The sequence below is a fragment of the Falco peregrinus genome, chromosome 16 (assembly GCF_023634155.1).
Source record: "Falco peregrinus isolate bFalPer1 chromosome 16, bFalPer1.pri, whole genome shotgun sequence".
Taxonomy (NCBI): Eukaryota; Metazoa; Chordata; class Aves; order Falconiformes; family Falconidae; genus Falco; species Falco peregrinus.
The window spans coordinates 1,883,786-1,898,026 of record NC_073736.1 but is presented as its reverse complement, the minus strand read 5'-3'; the positions used below and the strand labels follow the sequence as shown (position 1 = coordinate 1,898,026).

Below are 14,241 nucleotides of genomic sequence, written 5' to 3'. Positions count from 1 at the left end.
CTTCTCCAGGGATGCAATAAATCTTCTCCAGGAACATGGGTCAGGGGTACGGACAGCTGGGTTGGTCCAGGTGATCCCAAGAGTTGCCTTCTAACCTCAACAATGCGGTCAAGGCTGGGGGAGTATGTGGGGGAGCAGAGGGATCTGGGGCTGTGGGAGGACATGGTGGGTCGAGGTGGTCAGTGCAGGATTATCAGGGAGGATTGGGGGTCTAGTGTTAATGCAGGGGCTGGGGGAAGGCATCTGGGGCGCAGGGTCAATGGGGAGGCTTGGGGGGGGGGGCGTGCAGTGGGTGGCTGAGGAGGTGGCAGTGAGGGCGTTGGGAAGTCCATAGCTAGAGGGCTGCTGGTGCTGGGCACAGGAGACATGTCCCCAAGGAAAGGTGACCTGGCTCTGGCCTGACCAGTCCCGTGCGAGCCTGGGGGGTGGGGGCAGGACCATATGCTGCGGCCCTATAGGAGGGGTAGCGGCATGCTGCTGAATGTGCAGGTCCCGGGTGGCTATTCCTGGCGGCCCCCGCCTGCGCAGGCAGATTGGTTTGCAGGGAGGTGACAAGTGCCAGCCGAAGCCTATAAAAATCTCCCAGCCCCTGTTCTGGCTCAGTGACCTGGTTCCCCCCTCCCAGGACAGCCGGTTCCCCCCTCCCAGGACAGCCGTCCCGGAGCAGAGACTCTCCGTCCAGAGTGGAGACGCCTGGTCCAGAGCAGGGACCCCAGCTTCAGAGTCAAGATCCCAGATCTGGAGGAGATACCTTTGGTCTGGAGCAGGGACCCCAAAACAGAGCAGAGATCCCAGAGAAGAGACCCCCCAAAACACCCTCTTCTCCAGCCCCCCCGGCTTTGCAGCAATGACCGGCAAAACTGCACCTCCGGCCACAGACCCAGCTCCGGCAGCTCCAAAAGAAGAGCCAGTGCCAGCCCCAGCTGCTGAAGAGCCCCCAGCCCCTGAGCAGCCCCCAGCCCCTGCAGATGAGTCCGCTTCTGTCCCTACACCAGAAGCGACTCCAGCCCCTGAAGAAGGTCCCCCGGCTCCCCCAGCTGAACCCCAAGCCCCAGCCCCTGAACCGAAGCCTGAGAAACCAAAGGCAGGTGAGGACGGGATCGGACACCGAAGCGGGGAGGGGAGATATGCAAGGCTGGGAGGGGGCATGGGGGGTGCTGGGGTGAAGGGATGGAGGGATGAAGTCATCAAGGGTATTTTTGCAGTGGGATTAGGCTGGGGGATTAGGAGGAGGGGGGGGCTGAGGACCAACATGGAGGGTGGGTGATTGCCCTCCAGCAGCCCCAGTACTCGAGAGCCTGTCCTCACCACTGCGCTTGTTACAGAGCCGCCCAGCTCCCCCTTGTCCTTGGCTGTGGAAGGAGTGAGCGAAAACTCGGTTATGCTGACCTGGAAAGCCCCAGAACGGACAGGCCAGTCGGGCCTGGATGGATACGTGGTGGAGATCTGCAAAGATGGAAGTAGGCTTGGGCTTTCCTGCCTCGTAAGCGTGGAGAGCTGCTGTGTTGCTGGGGAGGCATGGGATGGAGCTGGGCAGAACCTGGAAGTGCGTGTCCCTGGGGACCATTTTCTTTTCTTTGCTCAAATGGGTTCATTTTAAATGATTTTTTTTTTTTTTTTCCATGGAGGAACAGGGCTTCCCACTGGCTTCAGATAGCAGTGGTGTCTTTAGCAGGGGTCTGGATGGGTTTTAATATCACTGCTGTGTTAGAGGGAGGAGGAGAGACCAGCATACCCAGTGAGGGTGGTCTCTGATGAACTCCAGCTCTGCAGAAACCTGGGGTTGGGATGGTGGTGTAAGACCTCAGGATGAAGAAGATGTGATTGTCCCACGTTAGTCTGAAATGAAGTGCAGAAGGAATGGGGGTAAGGTGGGAGGATGAGGGGGGAAAGGATCCTGGGCAGCGCAAGAGGGGCTACCATAGATCGGCAGGCAAGCCCTGCCTGAGCCAGATGGGGCTTGAGATGTTTGGAAGGAGAATGGCCATTGTGGATGGAGGTGAGCTGGTGGGTGGCAACAATTATCTGCGCTTCTCCAGTTGCATGGCTGGTTGGTGGAATGGGCTAGGTGGGTAAAACTTGTGTTTTGGGTGCTCTCTTGAAGCCCTGCTTGGCTTTGGGGTGAAAGTGAATGACTTGTGTGGCTGGGAGGATCTGCAAGGGGAGGCTGGGACTGGTGGGCTGGGTGCTGTATGTGGCTGCGGTGGTTTGAGAGACCCAGGTTGTCAATGGGCCTTGGGGAGCTTGGTCTGTGACCCTTGGCTGTTTAGCTCGTGGCACACACGATCAACACATGCTTGGCTGTGGGAGGCTTCCATCATTGGGCTGGGGACTGGGGAGGTAAACTGGGATGGGGGATGAGGCCCTTGTGTGGGAGAAGGAGAGATGCAGCCACTCCTGGAGGGTGCTGGCTGACAGCCACCCAAAGGTCACAGTTTTGGATGCTCTCCTAGCTTGCTTTGAGCTTGGCTGGGTGACAGGAGAGCGCTAGTCATTCAGTGAAAACCACATGGGCTCCGTGACTGCGGTATTTGGGCTAGTGCAAGACCCTGGGTGGCTAAAATACGGTGAGATCCCAGTGAGGGCTGGTGTGAGTAATGCCCATGGTGAAGGGCAAGAGGAGCTGGTGGGATCTGGCTGGTCCAATGGCCCTGACAGGAAAACCTTCTTGGTTTGAAGGTGCACATGGTGGCTTAGCAAACACCAGCACTCACGGGTGGCTCTAACTGCCCACCTGGGACAGCCAGTCCCTTGGTGACTGGGGCAGCTGTTTTCTAACTGAGAAACCTGTTAAGAGCTTTGGCACATCACAAGGCTGTGTTAGCTAGCTGTTGGGGGGGAGGCTTCTGCATCTTGGCTAGGGGGTGAGTTTGAGATGCCCCTTCCAAGCAGGAAGAACAGTCAGAGATGTCTAGCTGACAGGTGACGAGCAGACCTTGCCTGATGTGGAAGGTGTGCTGGGGAACATGGTGAGCCCCAGCAAGTTACCCTGGGGCAGTGAGGGGAGCAGACTGGCTGGCAGGGCTGTCAAAGGATCTTAACTACTTCTAGAAATTCACCTGGAAGGTCAGCAGGGACCATGTTTGCTGGCCTAATGCCTTTTCTTGCTTGCAAACAGCCTCCTGAACAACAGTTGAGCTTCTGCCAGCATTTCGTGCCCCACGCTCCCTGGCAGGGCGGGGTGGCCAACCTCCCCTCTAAGATACCTTTTTCTGCTGCTGCCCCAAATCATGCAGTCTTTGCAAGGAAGGGAGAGGCTCTTTACCTCTGGTTTCACCCCTGTGGCTTGATCCTGCTCTTTGGGGTGTGCGTCCGTCTGTCCACCGCACGGCTGAAGTGCTCTGCTTGTTCATCGCAGGCACAGACTGGACGGCCGTGAACGAGGAGCCTTTTCTTTCCACCCGCTACACAATACAGGACCTCAACTCCGGTGACAAGGTCCGTGTGCGGGTGAAGGCTGTCAGCGCCAGCGGGGCCAGTGTCCCGGCGACATTGGAGCAGCCAGTCCTCATCAAGGAGATCCTCCGTAAGTACCGCTCCTGCCGCGCGTGGGTCCTGTGGGCTTTGCCAGCCGTGCAAAGGAATCGCCGTCCATCCTTGTAGCCTGGGCAGCCTCCGCACTCTAACAGGTCACAATCCAGCCCCTGACCAGGTTGTTATTCTCCGTAACTCTGTCCAGTTCTCTTGGGGTGGGATGGAGTAGCTCCCTGACTTCACAACACTGATCCTGCAGATGGTGAAGCTTTGCGGGTGAAGGACTTGGTGCAGAGCCACATTTTCAGATTTCATTGCAAGATCTCAGAAACTGTTTCATTTCCAGCACATTCCCTCTTCTTGGCCATACTACATCTCTAGTATGCCATCACACACACATCGGACAGCTTTGTTTATTTAGCTAAGGAAAGTCACGAGCTGGTAGTCTGGAGCATGGGAACTTTAATCATGCTGAACTCGCCAATGAATGACTTTCTCCCATGCTTAGCAAGACTCGCATTCCTCCCGAGGTGCTGTGAATGTGCTGAGGCTGATGTATGACTGCAAGGTTAGTTTTCACTTAGCAAATACATAGACTTATTTTGCCTTTACAAGGAATTATTAAAGCGCGGGTTTTCCTATTACTCAAAGAACACATCATGTATTTCAGCTGCTTTAAAATAGTAATAATAATAACAAAAGTTATTTCCAGGAACCATCAGCTTTTCATAGGAAAAGGCTTGGAGAAGGCTATCAGCATCTGGAAGGGGTCCTGCAGGGTCTGTCCTCTCAGTCTGCCCGGAGGAGGTGAACATGGCTTTATGGTTGGCGTCTGCTGCCGTGTTTACCTCCAGATCTCAAAGCCATCCCAACATAACTTGTAGGACCAGGGAGGATGAGGCAGGGAGGACTGGTGTGAGATACCAAGTACACAACTTGTGTTTCCCACTTCTAATCCTTCGCTGCGCCCACCACTTCAAACCCCCTGCCCCTGCTGCCTGAGCTCTGTCCCAACCGTGTGTACCAGCTGAGAGGTGTAAAACCCAAAAAGCTGAAGGATCCACGCACAGCTTGCTCTTGCTCCGTGCTGGTGAGGTGTTTGGGTTGGTTTCCTTCCCCCCTCTTTTCTTTTTACTGACTGAAACCCTTCATTAACAAGCAGCACGTGCCCACTCATGCATTTCATTTGAAATACAGCCCTGTGCACGTTGCCTGGCTTTGAGGAGCAAATTAGCCCCCAGTGTCCCTCTGCCCCCCTGTGTTCACTCCAGTGGTGCTGGTCTGTGTGGTGTCCACAACTCCATTCCTCTTTGCCCTGTCCGTTACCTTCTGATCTTCGCATTTTATTTGGGACTGCATTTTGTACTTATCGGTTCATTTATAGCATCACAAGGGATTTTAAATAGCAGCGATACAGACGGCAGAGAGTTTGGAAACAGGTGGGATGAGTGGGTTTGGGAAGTGGAGAGAGACAAGGAGAAACCAGATGAAGATTTGGTGTGGGAGTTACATTTTGCAGGGAGCTAGAGCAGGAAAAATGCCTTTCCACCCACAGCAGCACGTCACCTGGGCCACCAACCCTGTCCAGCCCTCTCCAGCTGAGCAAGGCGCACAGAGCTGGAGAAAGCACCCATGAATTAACATTCCTCCACCGAGGTCAGATTTCTCTGCCCCGCTGAGACTGATGAGCCCAAGTGGCAGCATCGATGCACGGATCCCCGAAATGAATAGCAGCAAGAGCAGAGGAGGGACCATCTCAGCTGTCAGCGGGGCCATCTGGGACTGCTGGGCATCTCCCTGCCCTCCCCAGCCCACTGCCGGTGTTTCACGCTCACAGCTGTTTAGCCATTGCTCAGTCCCGGGTTAATTCTGACCATGCCCCCTCCCCAGAGCTAAGCTCCGGCACGTTTAATCCAGGCAGAGACATGCAGCTTTTTATGAGTGGCTCACATAAACCCAATGCCTCTCCAGAAGGATCACCCAGTGGCACCGACCCGGTAGGGTTACATGGCTGCTGCTATTTTCACCCTGGGAAGGAGACTCCATCAACATTCTCCAGGGCGTTTTTTGCTTATCTTTGTTATGTTCCCTTGGGGATGTTAGCCTTCGTTTTAAGCCTGGGGCTTTCACAGCTCTGCTGTGAGGAACCATGCACCATCTTGGTCTTGCAATGGCCTTGAGCGCACATCGAAGGTGGAGGTCTGGCGAGCCTTGTCCTTGTTAAAAGTTGGGTTGTGTGCCTCTGGGCAGTCTGCTTTCTGAACTGGGGAGAAATATTTCCTAACGCAGAGATGCTGTCCTCTGCCTTGCTGCCCTGTAGGCTGTGCTGTGGCTCTTCTGGGTAAGCCCATGTTGGTGTCCGTGGCCTGGCTACAATGGAGGCGAATGGTCCATCGGGGTGGTGCTGTCGGGTTGGTGACCTGGGGGCTCAAGGATGTGTGTAATTTTGGGGTGCAGGCAATGGGGTAGGTTGGCACGGCCCTGCAGGGAAGCAAGCATGTCCAGGAGATGGGATGGAAGAGGTGGCTGTGTTTCTGGGTGGGATTTCTGGATGGCCAAGTGGGGGGATGCATGGGGTGGGTCAGCCAGCTGGGGGCTGTGATTTTCTTGGCCCCACTGCATAACTTTCTGGTCCCCAGAGCTCCCGAGGATCCGTGTGCCTCGTCACCTGCGGCAGACGTATGTCAGGCGCGTTGGGGATGCTGTGAACATGATGATCCCTTTCCAGGTAGGTGGATGAATTGGGAGTTACTCCCCCAGGCTCTTTCTCTGCAGGTTGGCTTCTGCAGTGACTTTTCTAGCCCCCGTGACATGCCTGGGGCCAACAGTGGGCTGGCTTATCCTGATCCCCATGTCTCATGGGCCAAGGGTGGGAGATGGGGTGGGAACATCTCTCCCGTTCCTGCCTAGTTCCCATTTTTCTCCTGCTGCATTTTCGTTGCTAGTAGTGACAACAGGACCACTCCAAACATGCTAGGGCATGGGCTAGCTATTGCTGCTGCCTCTGCCCATGAGCCCTGTTCAGCTCATGTTCCTGGCAGGGATCTGGCCATGTACCACAAGACCCCACAGCACAGCAGTGGGGACCTTCCTGGGGAAAGCAGCTGCCTTTGGAGCAGGGCAGCCCCAGGGCTGTGTGATGGGGGGAGTGATGCAGAAACTGGTGGGCCAGGCTGCAGGTCCTCTCCTCAACTGATCATATACTGTGTGGGGCATCACCAAAGCATCTCCATCATGGCATCTGAGATAGAGAAAACCAGTCCTGAAACATGCTGGTCAAGCAGGGGAAAGCGAGAGGCAGAAAGCTGCCCCAGAGTTGAGGGACATGTCCATGCCATGTCTCATAAGCAGCTGGGAGCCTGCTCTGCCTGTGCTCCAGGCATGAATTTGCCCTGGATGCTGAATTCAAGCCCCTGCTGCTAGGCTGGAACCTGGGCTCAGTGTCTGCACCGCAGGAGCACACCTTTGCCTGAGATACCCTGGGCAGGTAAAGCTGGGCTTGCTCCATAAGGACTCTGGGAGACCAGCATGTTCCAGCATCATCCCTGGAGCCTGATGGCTTCACATCAGTGGGACTGGCAGGGACCGGCTGTAGTTCCATCCCTGGGGACTGCTGGATGGGAGAGGCCAGATCCAGGCCACTGCTGCCTGGACAAAGCAGGTTGGCTCTGTCCACCCATCCTTCCCCGCAGGATGTGGTGGGACCATGTGCTCAAGTGGCTCCTAACCTGCCTGCGTGGGTTGCTCCAGGGAAAGCCGCAGCCTGAGGTGATCTGGACCAAGGGTGACCAGCCCCTGGACACCAGCCGCATCAACATCCGCAACTTGGAGAGTGACACCATCTTCTACATCCGCAACGCGCAGCGCAGCGATTCGGGCAAGTACGAGCTTGCCGTGCGGGTAAATGGAGCGGAGGACAAGGCTACCCTGGACATTCGAGTGATCGGTAAGGTTGGGGATGGGACCCTGCAGGGCCACCCTGGGGCTCGTTTCTGCCCCTTGGCTGGGGATAGCTCTTGCTCTGGGTGGGATGGGACAGGGCTACCAACAAGGCAGGGGATTCTGGTGTCCCTCTTCCACGGGATCTTCTGCAGTGTCATGGAGATTAACTCCTCTGCCTGGGGATGCAGGGCTTCTGCCACCCATGCCCATTGCAGCTTCTCATCCCTCGTGTGCTGCAACAGGGTGATAAGAGATTAAAAGCGAGGTGCAAGGGGTGGTCAAGGCACAGAATGCAGGGGGAGCAAATTAGGATGCCACCCTGTGAGGGTTTGTGTTTGCAGAGCCACCAGGCCCCCCCCAGAACCTGAAGCTGGTGGATGTGTGGGGCTTTAATGTGGCGCTGGAGTGGACCCCCCCAGTGGACAATGGCAACTCCGACATTAAGGGCTACAGGGTGCAGAAGTCAGACAAGAAGAGTGGGGTGAGTCTGGGCACTCCTGTGTCCTGGTGCTGGGGATGTCCTGGTGGGAGTGGAGCAGCTGCACACCCCTGTCTCCCCACATGCCTTCTACATCCTTTGGACAGCCTGCCTTTCCTCACCACTCTTTTCACTCCCCTCCTCCCAGAAATGGTTCACAGCACTGGAGCGCTGCACCCGCACCAGCTGCACCATCTCCGACCTCATCATCGGCAATACCTACTCATTCCGGGTGTTCGCGGAAAATGCCTGTGGACTGAGCGAGAAGGCGGCTGTCGCCTCTGGGGTGGCCCACATCCAGAAGACAAGTAGGGACAAGGCTTTGGCTAAGGGGTTGGGGGATGCTGATGGGCAAGAAGGGTCCTATGCCCATTTGGGCTAGTGGGGCTTCCTCGGTGTTGTGGTGATGCTGCTGGGCTGATGCCAAGGCAGGTCCCTGTCCCCAGGCTGTGCAGCCCTGAGGGCGAGGTCCTCTGCCCTCCTTCTACACCTCCTTTTGCCTCCAAGGAAGACTTGTGCCATGGTCAGCCCCATGGGTGGGATCAAGGCATGGAAATTCCTGGGACGGAATCAAAGCAGGAGCTGGGAGGGGTGAGGATCAGCCCTGGCTTTAACCCCACAGCTCAGGGCCAGCAGAGGAAGGCACCCGTGCAGTGGTCCATCTCGGGGCCAAACCTCCAAACCAGCATCCCTCAGCCCCATTCTCCCTCCAGCTATTTCCATCCTGCTCCATGGTAGCACATAGTGAGCTGGGGTCTCTGCCACTTGCAGAGCTTATCTCCAGCTCCTACTTCTCTGCCCTGAATTTTGGGGATGGACTAGGAGATCCAGAGAGGTGTCTGGCCTGTATCTGGCAAGCCGCATGTAGCATGCATCGCAGTGATGGTTTGCAGACTGGCATCTTCCCTGTCCCCTGCAGAGACTGGGAACTAACATGACATGGCTGGATGAGAAGGGATCTATAGACAGAGCTGGGCTGAGCTGAAGGCCAGGTCCTTGGGTCGGGCTAGATGCTGTCTGGCTTGTTTTGTGAGGGAGCAGAAACATTTTGGGGTATCTTGGGCTGAATTCCTGTGACTATGTACTGGTCAGCCCAGGAGCCCAAGCTCTGCCTCAGCCTAGACTTAATTATTTTCTTAGAAACTGTTTACCAGCCAGAAAAGATCCCCCAACGGGACATGATGGAGCCTCCAAAGTTCACCCAGCCCCTAACAGACCGAACCACGACCCGAGGCTACAGCACACATCTCTTCTGCTGCGTCCGGGGCTTCCCCCAGGTCAGTGGTTCCCCCCCTGGGCAGCCACCAGTGGGGATGCTGCAGGGTGGCTGGAGGTGCTGGGAGACAGTGGGTCATGTTGGGTTAGGGCTGGATGAGGTTAGAGGGCAATTCTGAGTGGGTTTGGAGTGTATAAACATAAGCATAAGCATGGAGATGGGTGACAGGTCTTAATTCAAGCCATGTCTTGTTTCTTTCTGCACTGGGGAAGGAACTGTGGAGCAGTGCTTAGGGCTCAAAAATGGGAAGTTTAGCTCTTCGAACTCCTGACTATGAATCCCACCATGGCCACCAGCTTCAGGCAGGGTCACGGCAGAGGGAGGTGGCTGCATTTTGGAGCCAGCTAGATTTCTCATTTCTCTCCCTGTCTTAACAAACAAACAAATCCTGTTGCCTTCCAGCCTAAAATCATCTGGATGAAAAATCAGATGGAGATACGGGAAGACCCCAAATACATAGCGATGATCGAGCAGGGTGTCTGCTCCCTGGAAATCCGCAAGCCCAGCCCTTTCGATGGGGGCATCTACACCTGCAAAGCTGTGAACCCCTTGGGGGAAGCCTCAGTAGACTGCAAACTTGATGTGAAAGGTAAAATTGGCTGAGGAGATAGAGGAGCAGGCCTCCTTGCCTGCTTTTCCTGTTCTCACTTTCACGGTGGTGTCGTTTGTCCCTGTTCTGTGTTGATCCTGGTGATGGTAAAGCCCAAGGACATGGGGCAGCCCTATGGGGCTGGAGCTGGAGCTTTGGGCTTCTTGGGTTATCGGTCTTGAAACACCTTGAAATTGCTTGCCTTCATTCATGGCCAATAAATGGGGAGGAAACCAGAAATTCCAGAGCCAGAGGACCAGAGGTGCTGGCGGAGGCTGGGACAGTCGTTTGCCCCTCACTGTGCCTACCAGCACTTGTGTCCCAAGCCAGGGGTGGGGTGGGGGTGGGGGCTCTGCTGAACGCCCTCCACTTGCACCTGGGTTGTTCTGATTTATGCCTCAGGATCCTGCCTAGAGCTCCCAGCTCACATTTCCCTGCCTCAGCAGAGCGCCCAGCCCAGCCCTTGCATGCGGGTGCCCTGCTTTGCTCCCTGCAGATGCTGCCTCTGCATGCTGCACACCCTCCTTGGCATGCAGGAGGATGCATGCCCACACACTACATGCATGTTCCTTGAGTGGCAGTGTGTCCTTAGACACGTGTCACACTTATTATTTCTCATTCCGTGGCTTCCCAGCACATGCTTGCCCCAAGACATGCTCTGCCCTACTTCTCACGCAGGCAGGGCTCTGATCCGGCAGGTGCCCAGCATCCTCGGTCCCTGCTGGAGCCACAGGGCTGCCAGCACGGCATGGGGTTGGTGCTGGCTCTGTGGCAGCTGGTGGCAGGGCTCCCAGCCCATGCAGTGAGCACTGACCCAGCCAGCCCTGACCACGCTGCCCTGCAGGTAGGGCTGTCAGCGCAGCCGTGCAGGCAGCACGGTGAAGTCTGCCAGGAGGATGAGCTGCTGGTTGTGCTGGGGACACCAAGCACCTGGGAGTCACCCAGGCTGGGACCTTGTGGGCAAGCTGGCCAGGAGCAGGCAGTGATGGGGATGTGCATGATTGCTTGGAGTGTGTATGTGTGAGGGTGGTGTGTGTAGGTGCGTGTTGGTACGTGTGCACATGAATAAGTTGGTTATACCCTGGCCTGCTTTTGGTAGCCAAAAGTGGAGTAAGACGAGGGAAGTTCAGGGGGTTTATATCTCCTGTGCTCTCCTGCAGTGCCCCAGTGAGGACAGATCAGAGCACAAGAAGAAGAGCAAGGTAGGTCTGGGTTAGGGCTGTGGGAAGGAGGGGGAGGGTGGATCACTTCATCGGGGTTGAGGTGGGTTGAGTGTCCTGAATTAGCCCTTGTCACCTGCTGACGGAGCCCCAGTCTCAGGTCTCCATCATCCCATGGCTGGAGATGCACTGGTGGGGTGGGAATCACGGGTGCGGAGCCTGAGAGAAACCTGCCCTTTTGCAAGGTGGAGGGAGGGCTGTGAATATGGCCAGGAGGAAAAACATGCCCGTGGAGACTGATGTGCCTGGCAGGTGCAGGGGCAGCATGGCTAGCAGAGCTCCAGTTTGCAGACAGGGCTCAGAGACCTGGGGCATCAGGGGCTGGATGCACATGAGGGGTGTAGGTACTGGGGGCAGGTATAAAGGGGTGTGAAATGGGACTGCGGGGTGGAAAAGCAGAGCTAAAGAAGTTGCACCTGAGTTTTTTGGGGTGGGAGAGGGTGGAAGAGCTGGGCCGGGTTTGTCTTCCATTACAGCTGTAGCTGGGATGTGGTTTCCCATCTCATCCCTCACCACTGCTCTCTTGGCAGCAATGCCCTTGCAGGACTCAGATCTCATTCCTTTACTCAGGTGGATGCTGCAGCTGCTGTGTGGTAGCATGACATGTGGTGATGCTTCTGGCCATGGTCTCTGCTGGCCTGCCCCTCCCTGGCAGTTCTCGGCGGGGGGGGGGGGGGGGGGGGGGGGGCTGTACCTCAGCCTGCCATGGCATGGTCCTCTGTAGGAGCTGTGACAAGGAAACAAGCCCATCTCAGGGGCTTTGGTCCTAATAAAAAAGCCCAAACCGCTCTGTCCTGCTCCTTGTGGGGGTGTTGGGTGGGGGAGGTAGAGGGGAGAGAGCTGCCAGGTATGCTCCAGGTTCATATAATCATCCAATCAAACTGAGGATGGCTTTTCAGCTTGAAAAGAAAGGACCAGCTTTCTGAAGAATATATGAAGATGATTAAACCAGTAGCAACCCAACAACGGGAAGGAGAAGGACGGGGAAATGTTTCTTGCTGGAGAATCATTCTGGCTGGGGGGTGGAAAAAGCAATATCAAAACTGTGGCATGTTGATGCTTCTTCATGGAAGTACAATTTCTTTATCCATGCTAGCATAGCAATGATGCTGCCACCAGCATCCCTTCCCCACAGCATGAGACAGCAGGGGCAGGACGTGCCGATGTGTTATCTGGAGGAGGAGGGATGGTCCCTGTTAGCTACTGGTAGCTCGTGTGCATAAAGATGACTCCGTACAGCTCTGAGACAGCTCAGGTCAGATGCTGTTTATTAACAGAGAGCCCAGACAGATCCATCAAACTGACTAAGCACATCGTTAGCCAGGGGTCAGCAGCTTGGCGTACCCCCTCCTGCAGCACAGCATCCCTCTGGGGCTGGGGTGGGCAAGGGCAGGAGCTCTCTTCCCCATCTGCCAGCTTGGCCATGGGGCCAGACCCTGCCCTGAGCGAGGCATATCCTGGCAGGTGCTGGCACTGCTGGCGTGGGTGCAGATCCAGCCTGGGCATCTGCAGATCCGAGCCCAGCCCTTGGTGCCACTGGAGAGCAAAGCCAGGCAGTGCCCATAGCTGAAAGCTGTCCCTTCCCCGCAGCATCACTCCTGCAGCTCTGCTTTGTCCCTGCGTGCCCCCAGTCATGCCCAGGATGAAGTCTGTGGGGATACTGCTGTTCCCAGGGGCTCCGCACTGTCCACTCCAGCCATCCTTTCCACCATCAGAGGGCATTGTCGGATTAATTTTTACCCCAGCTGCTGGTCAGGCTGGTTTACCGAGGTGGTTGGGGTTAGTGGTGGCAGTGGGCAGAGGCTGCAGTGTGTCTGGCAGGTGGAGAGCAGCTCTTCCCCTGGCACGCTCCCACCTGCCCTCGGGCACTGCTGGGGATGTCCTGGCCCCCTTGACGTCCCTGGCATCTTGGCATGTGGCTTGGGCCAGTGGGAGCCTTTGGGGGACAGGGGCTGGGCTGTGTTAGCGGGGGGGTTGCTAACGCAGGGGGAAGCAGCAGCTCCAAGACTGTGTCATGCTGCATGCTGTGCCCTTTCCAGACTCTTAATGTGATCCTACGGGGCAAAGACTGTGTTTGTAACCCCACAGGGGACTGGGGTGGGTAACAGCATCCACATTTAGTGAGCTCTCCTAGGGAAAGGTCCAGAGAGCATGGAGTGGAAAAATCCACTAGATGTTTTTTTCTGAAAGCATTCACATGCCTTTTTATTTATGAGCATCCCAGTTGTCAGGTTTCTGGGCACCTTAGCAAGGATCAGGCAAAGGCATCAGTTCCAGGAAAGCAGCCTCTTGCAGGAATAAGATGCGAGTGGGAATCAGACCTGTGCTCGGTAAACAGCAGCCCTAATTCGGGGCCAGGCTGCTGCTGTGCAAAGGGACTGTGGGCACGAGGTAGGGAGGTCCTCTCTGCACTAGCCTGGAGCTGCAGCATCCTCAGGCACTAATGATTTTGGGTTCCTCACATCAAGGAGGTTGGGAGGGTGTTCAGGACCCCTCCATCGCGATGAGGCCCAAGGGAAGGATTTGCTCCTGTCCTTGCTATTGCTTTTCTGCTCTGCTCCAGTTTTGCCCAGTGTGGTTTGAGCCAGGAGCCTGGATACAATATATTGATGCCCTTGCAAAATATGGGAGGCTGAGCCCCGCATCTCCTCTCTTTGCTGCCGTCCTCTTCCTTCCAGAGAAACAGAGGAACCCCCTCCGCGCTAAACAGAGCTGGCTGCAGCAGTGGGCAAAGGGGACACCCAACATATGCTACATGTGCACAGCATTGCTTTCCATAGCCAGCTAACAAGCCACCCATAAATCTCACCCTTCCAAGGTCCTTTTCCTCCCTGCACCACCTCCCAGCCCCTGCAGGAACTTGTCGCTGCAGTCACTTTGTCAGTTGGTGACTGGTGACGTCCAAGGGGCAACGACCCTTCTGGGACAGGGCCAGGGTCATAGGAAGTGTGTTTCCAATGGGAGAGTGCTGAACAAGGGATGCTGATAAGAAAGGAATAACAATTACCTCACATTAACTCTTCCCACCACCTCTTTGGCCCTGGAAAAGGTCCTGCTGTAGATCAGGGACTGGCAGTGCAGCTGCCAGCATCCATAGGGACCACTGAGCTGGGTGGGGGTGATCATAGACTCATAGAACTGTTTAGGTTGGTAAAGACCTTTAAGATCATGGAGTCCAACCATGAACCCAGCACTGGTCCATCTCCTCAAAAGTAACCGATAATACACCCTGCTCACGGCCATACCTAAGGCAGGGATGCGG

General features: G+C 55.9%; 1 protein-coding gene across 1 annotated transcript; it reads left to right on the top strand.

Annotated features, from left to right (window-relative positions):
- The first annotated feature begins 615 nt into the window (after positions 1 to 615).
- Positions 616 to 11,642, top strand: MYBPH (myosin binding protein H). The gene is made up of 11 exons (XM_005239665.3): positions 616 to 1,088; positions 1,326 to 1,460; positions 3,359 to 3,526; positions 6,114 to 6,202; positions 7,225 to 7,420; positions 7,758 to 7,897; positions 8,043 to 8,202; positions 9,035 to 9,171; positions 9,573 to 9,759; positions 10,920 to 10,961; positions 11,550 to 11,642. The coding sequence occupies exons 1-10, from the start codon at positions 848 to 850 to the stop codon at positions 10,928 to 10,930; spliced, it is 1,464 nt and encodes a 487-aa protein (XP_005239722.2). The 5' UTR covers positions 616 to 847; the 3' UTR covers positions 10,931 to 10,961; positions 11,550 to 11,642.
- Positions 11,643 to 14,241: the final 2,599 nt, after the last annotated feature.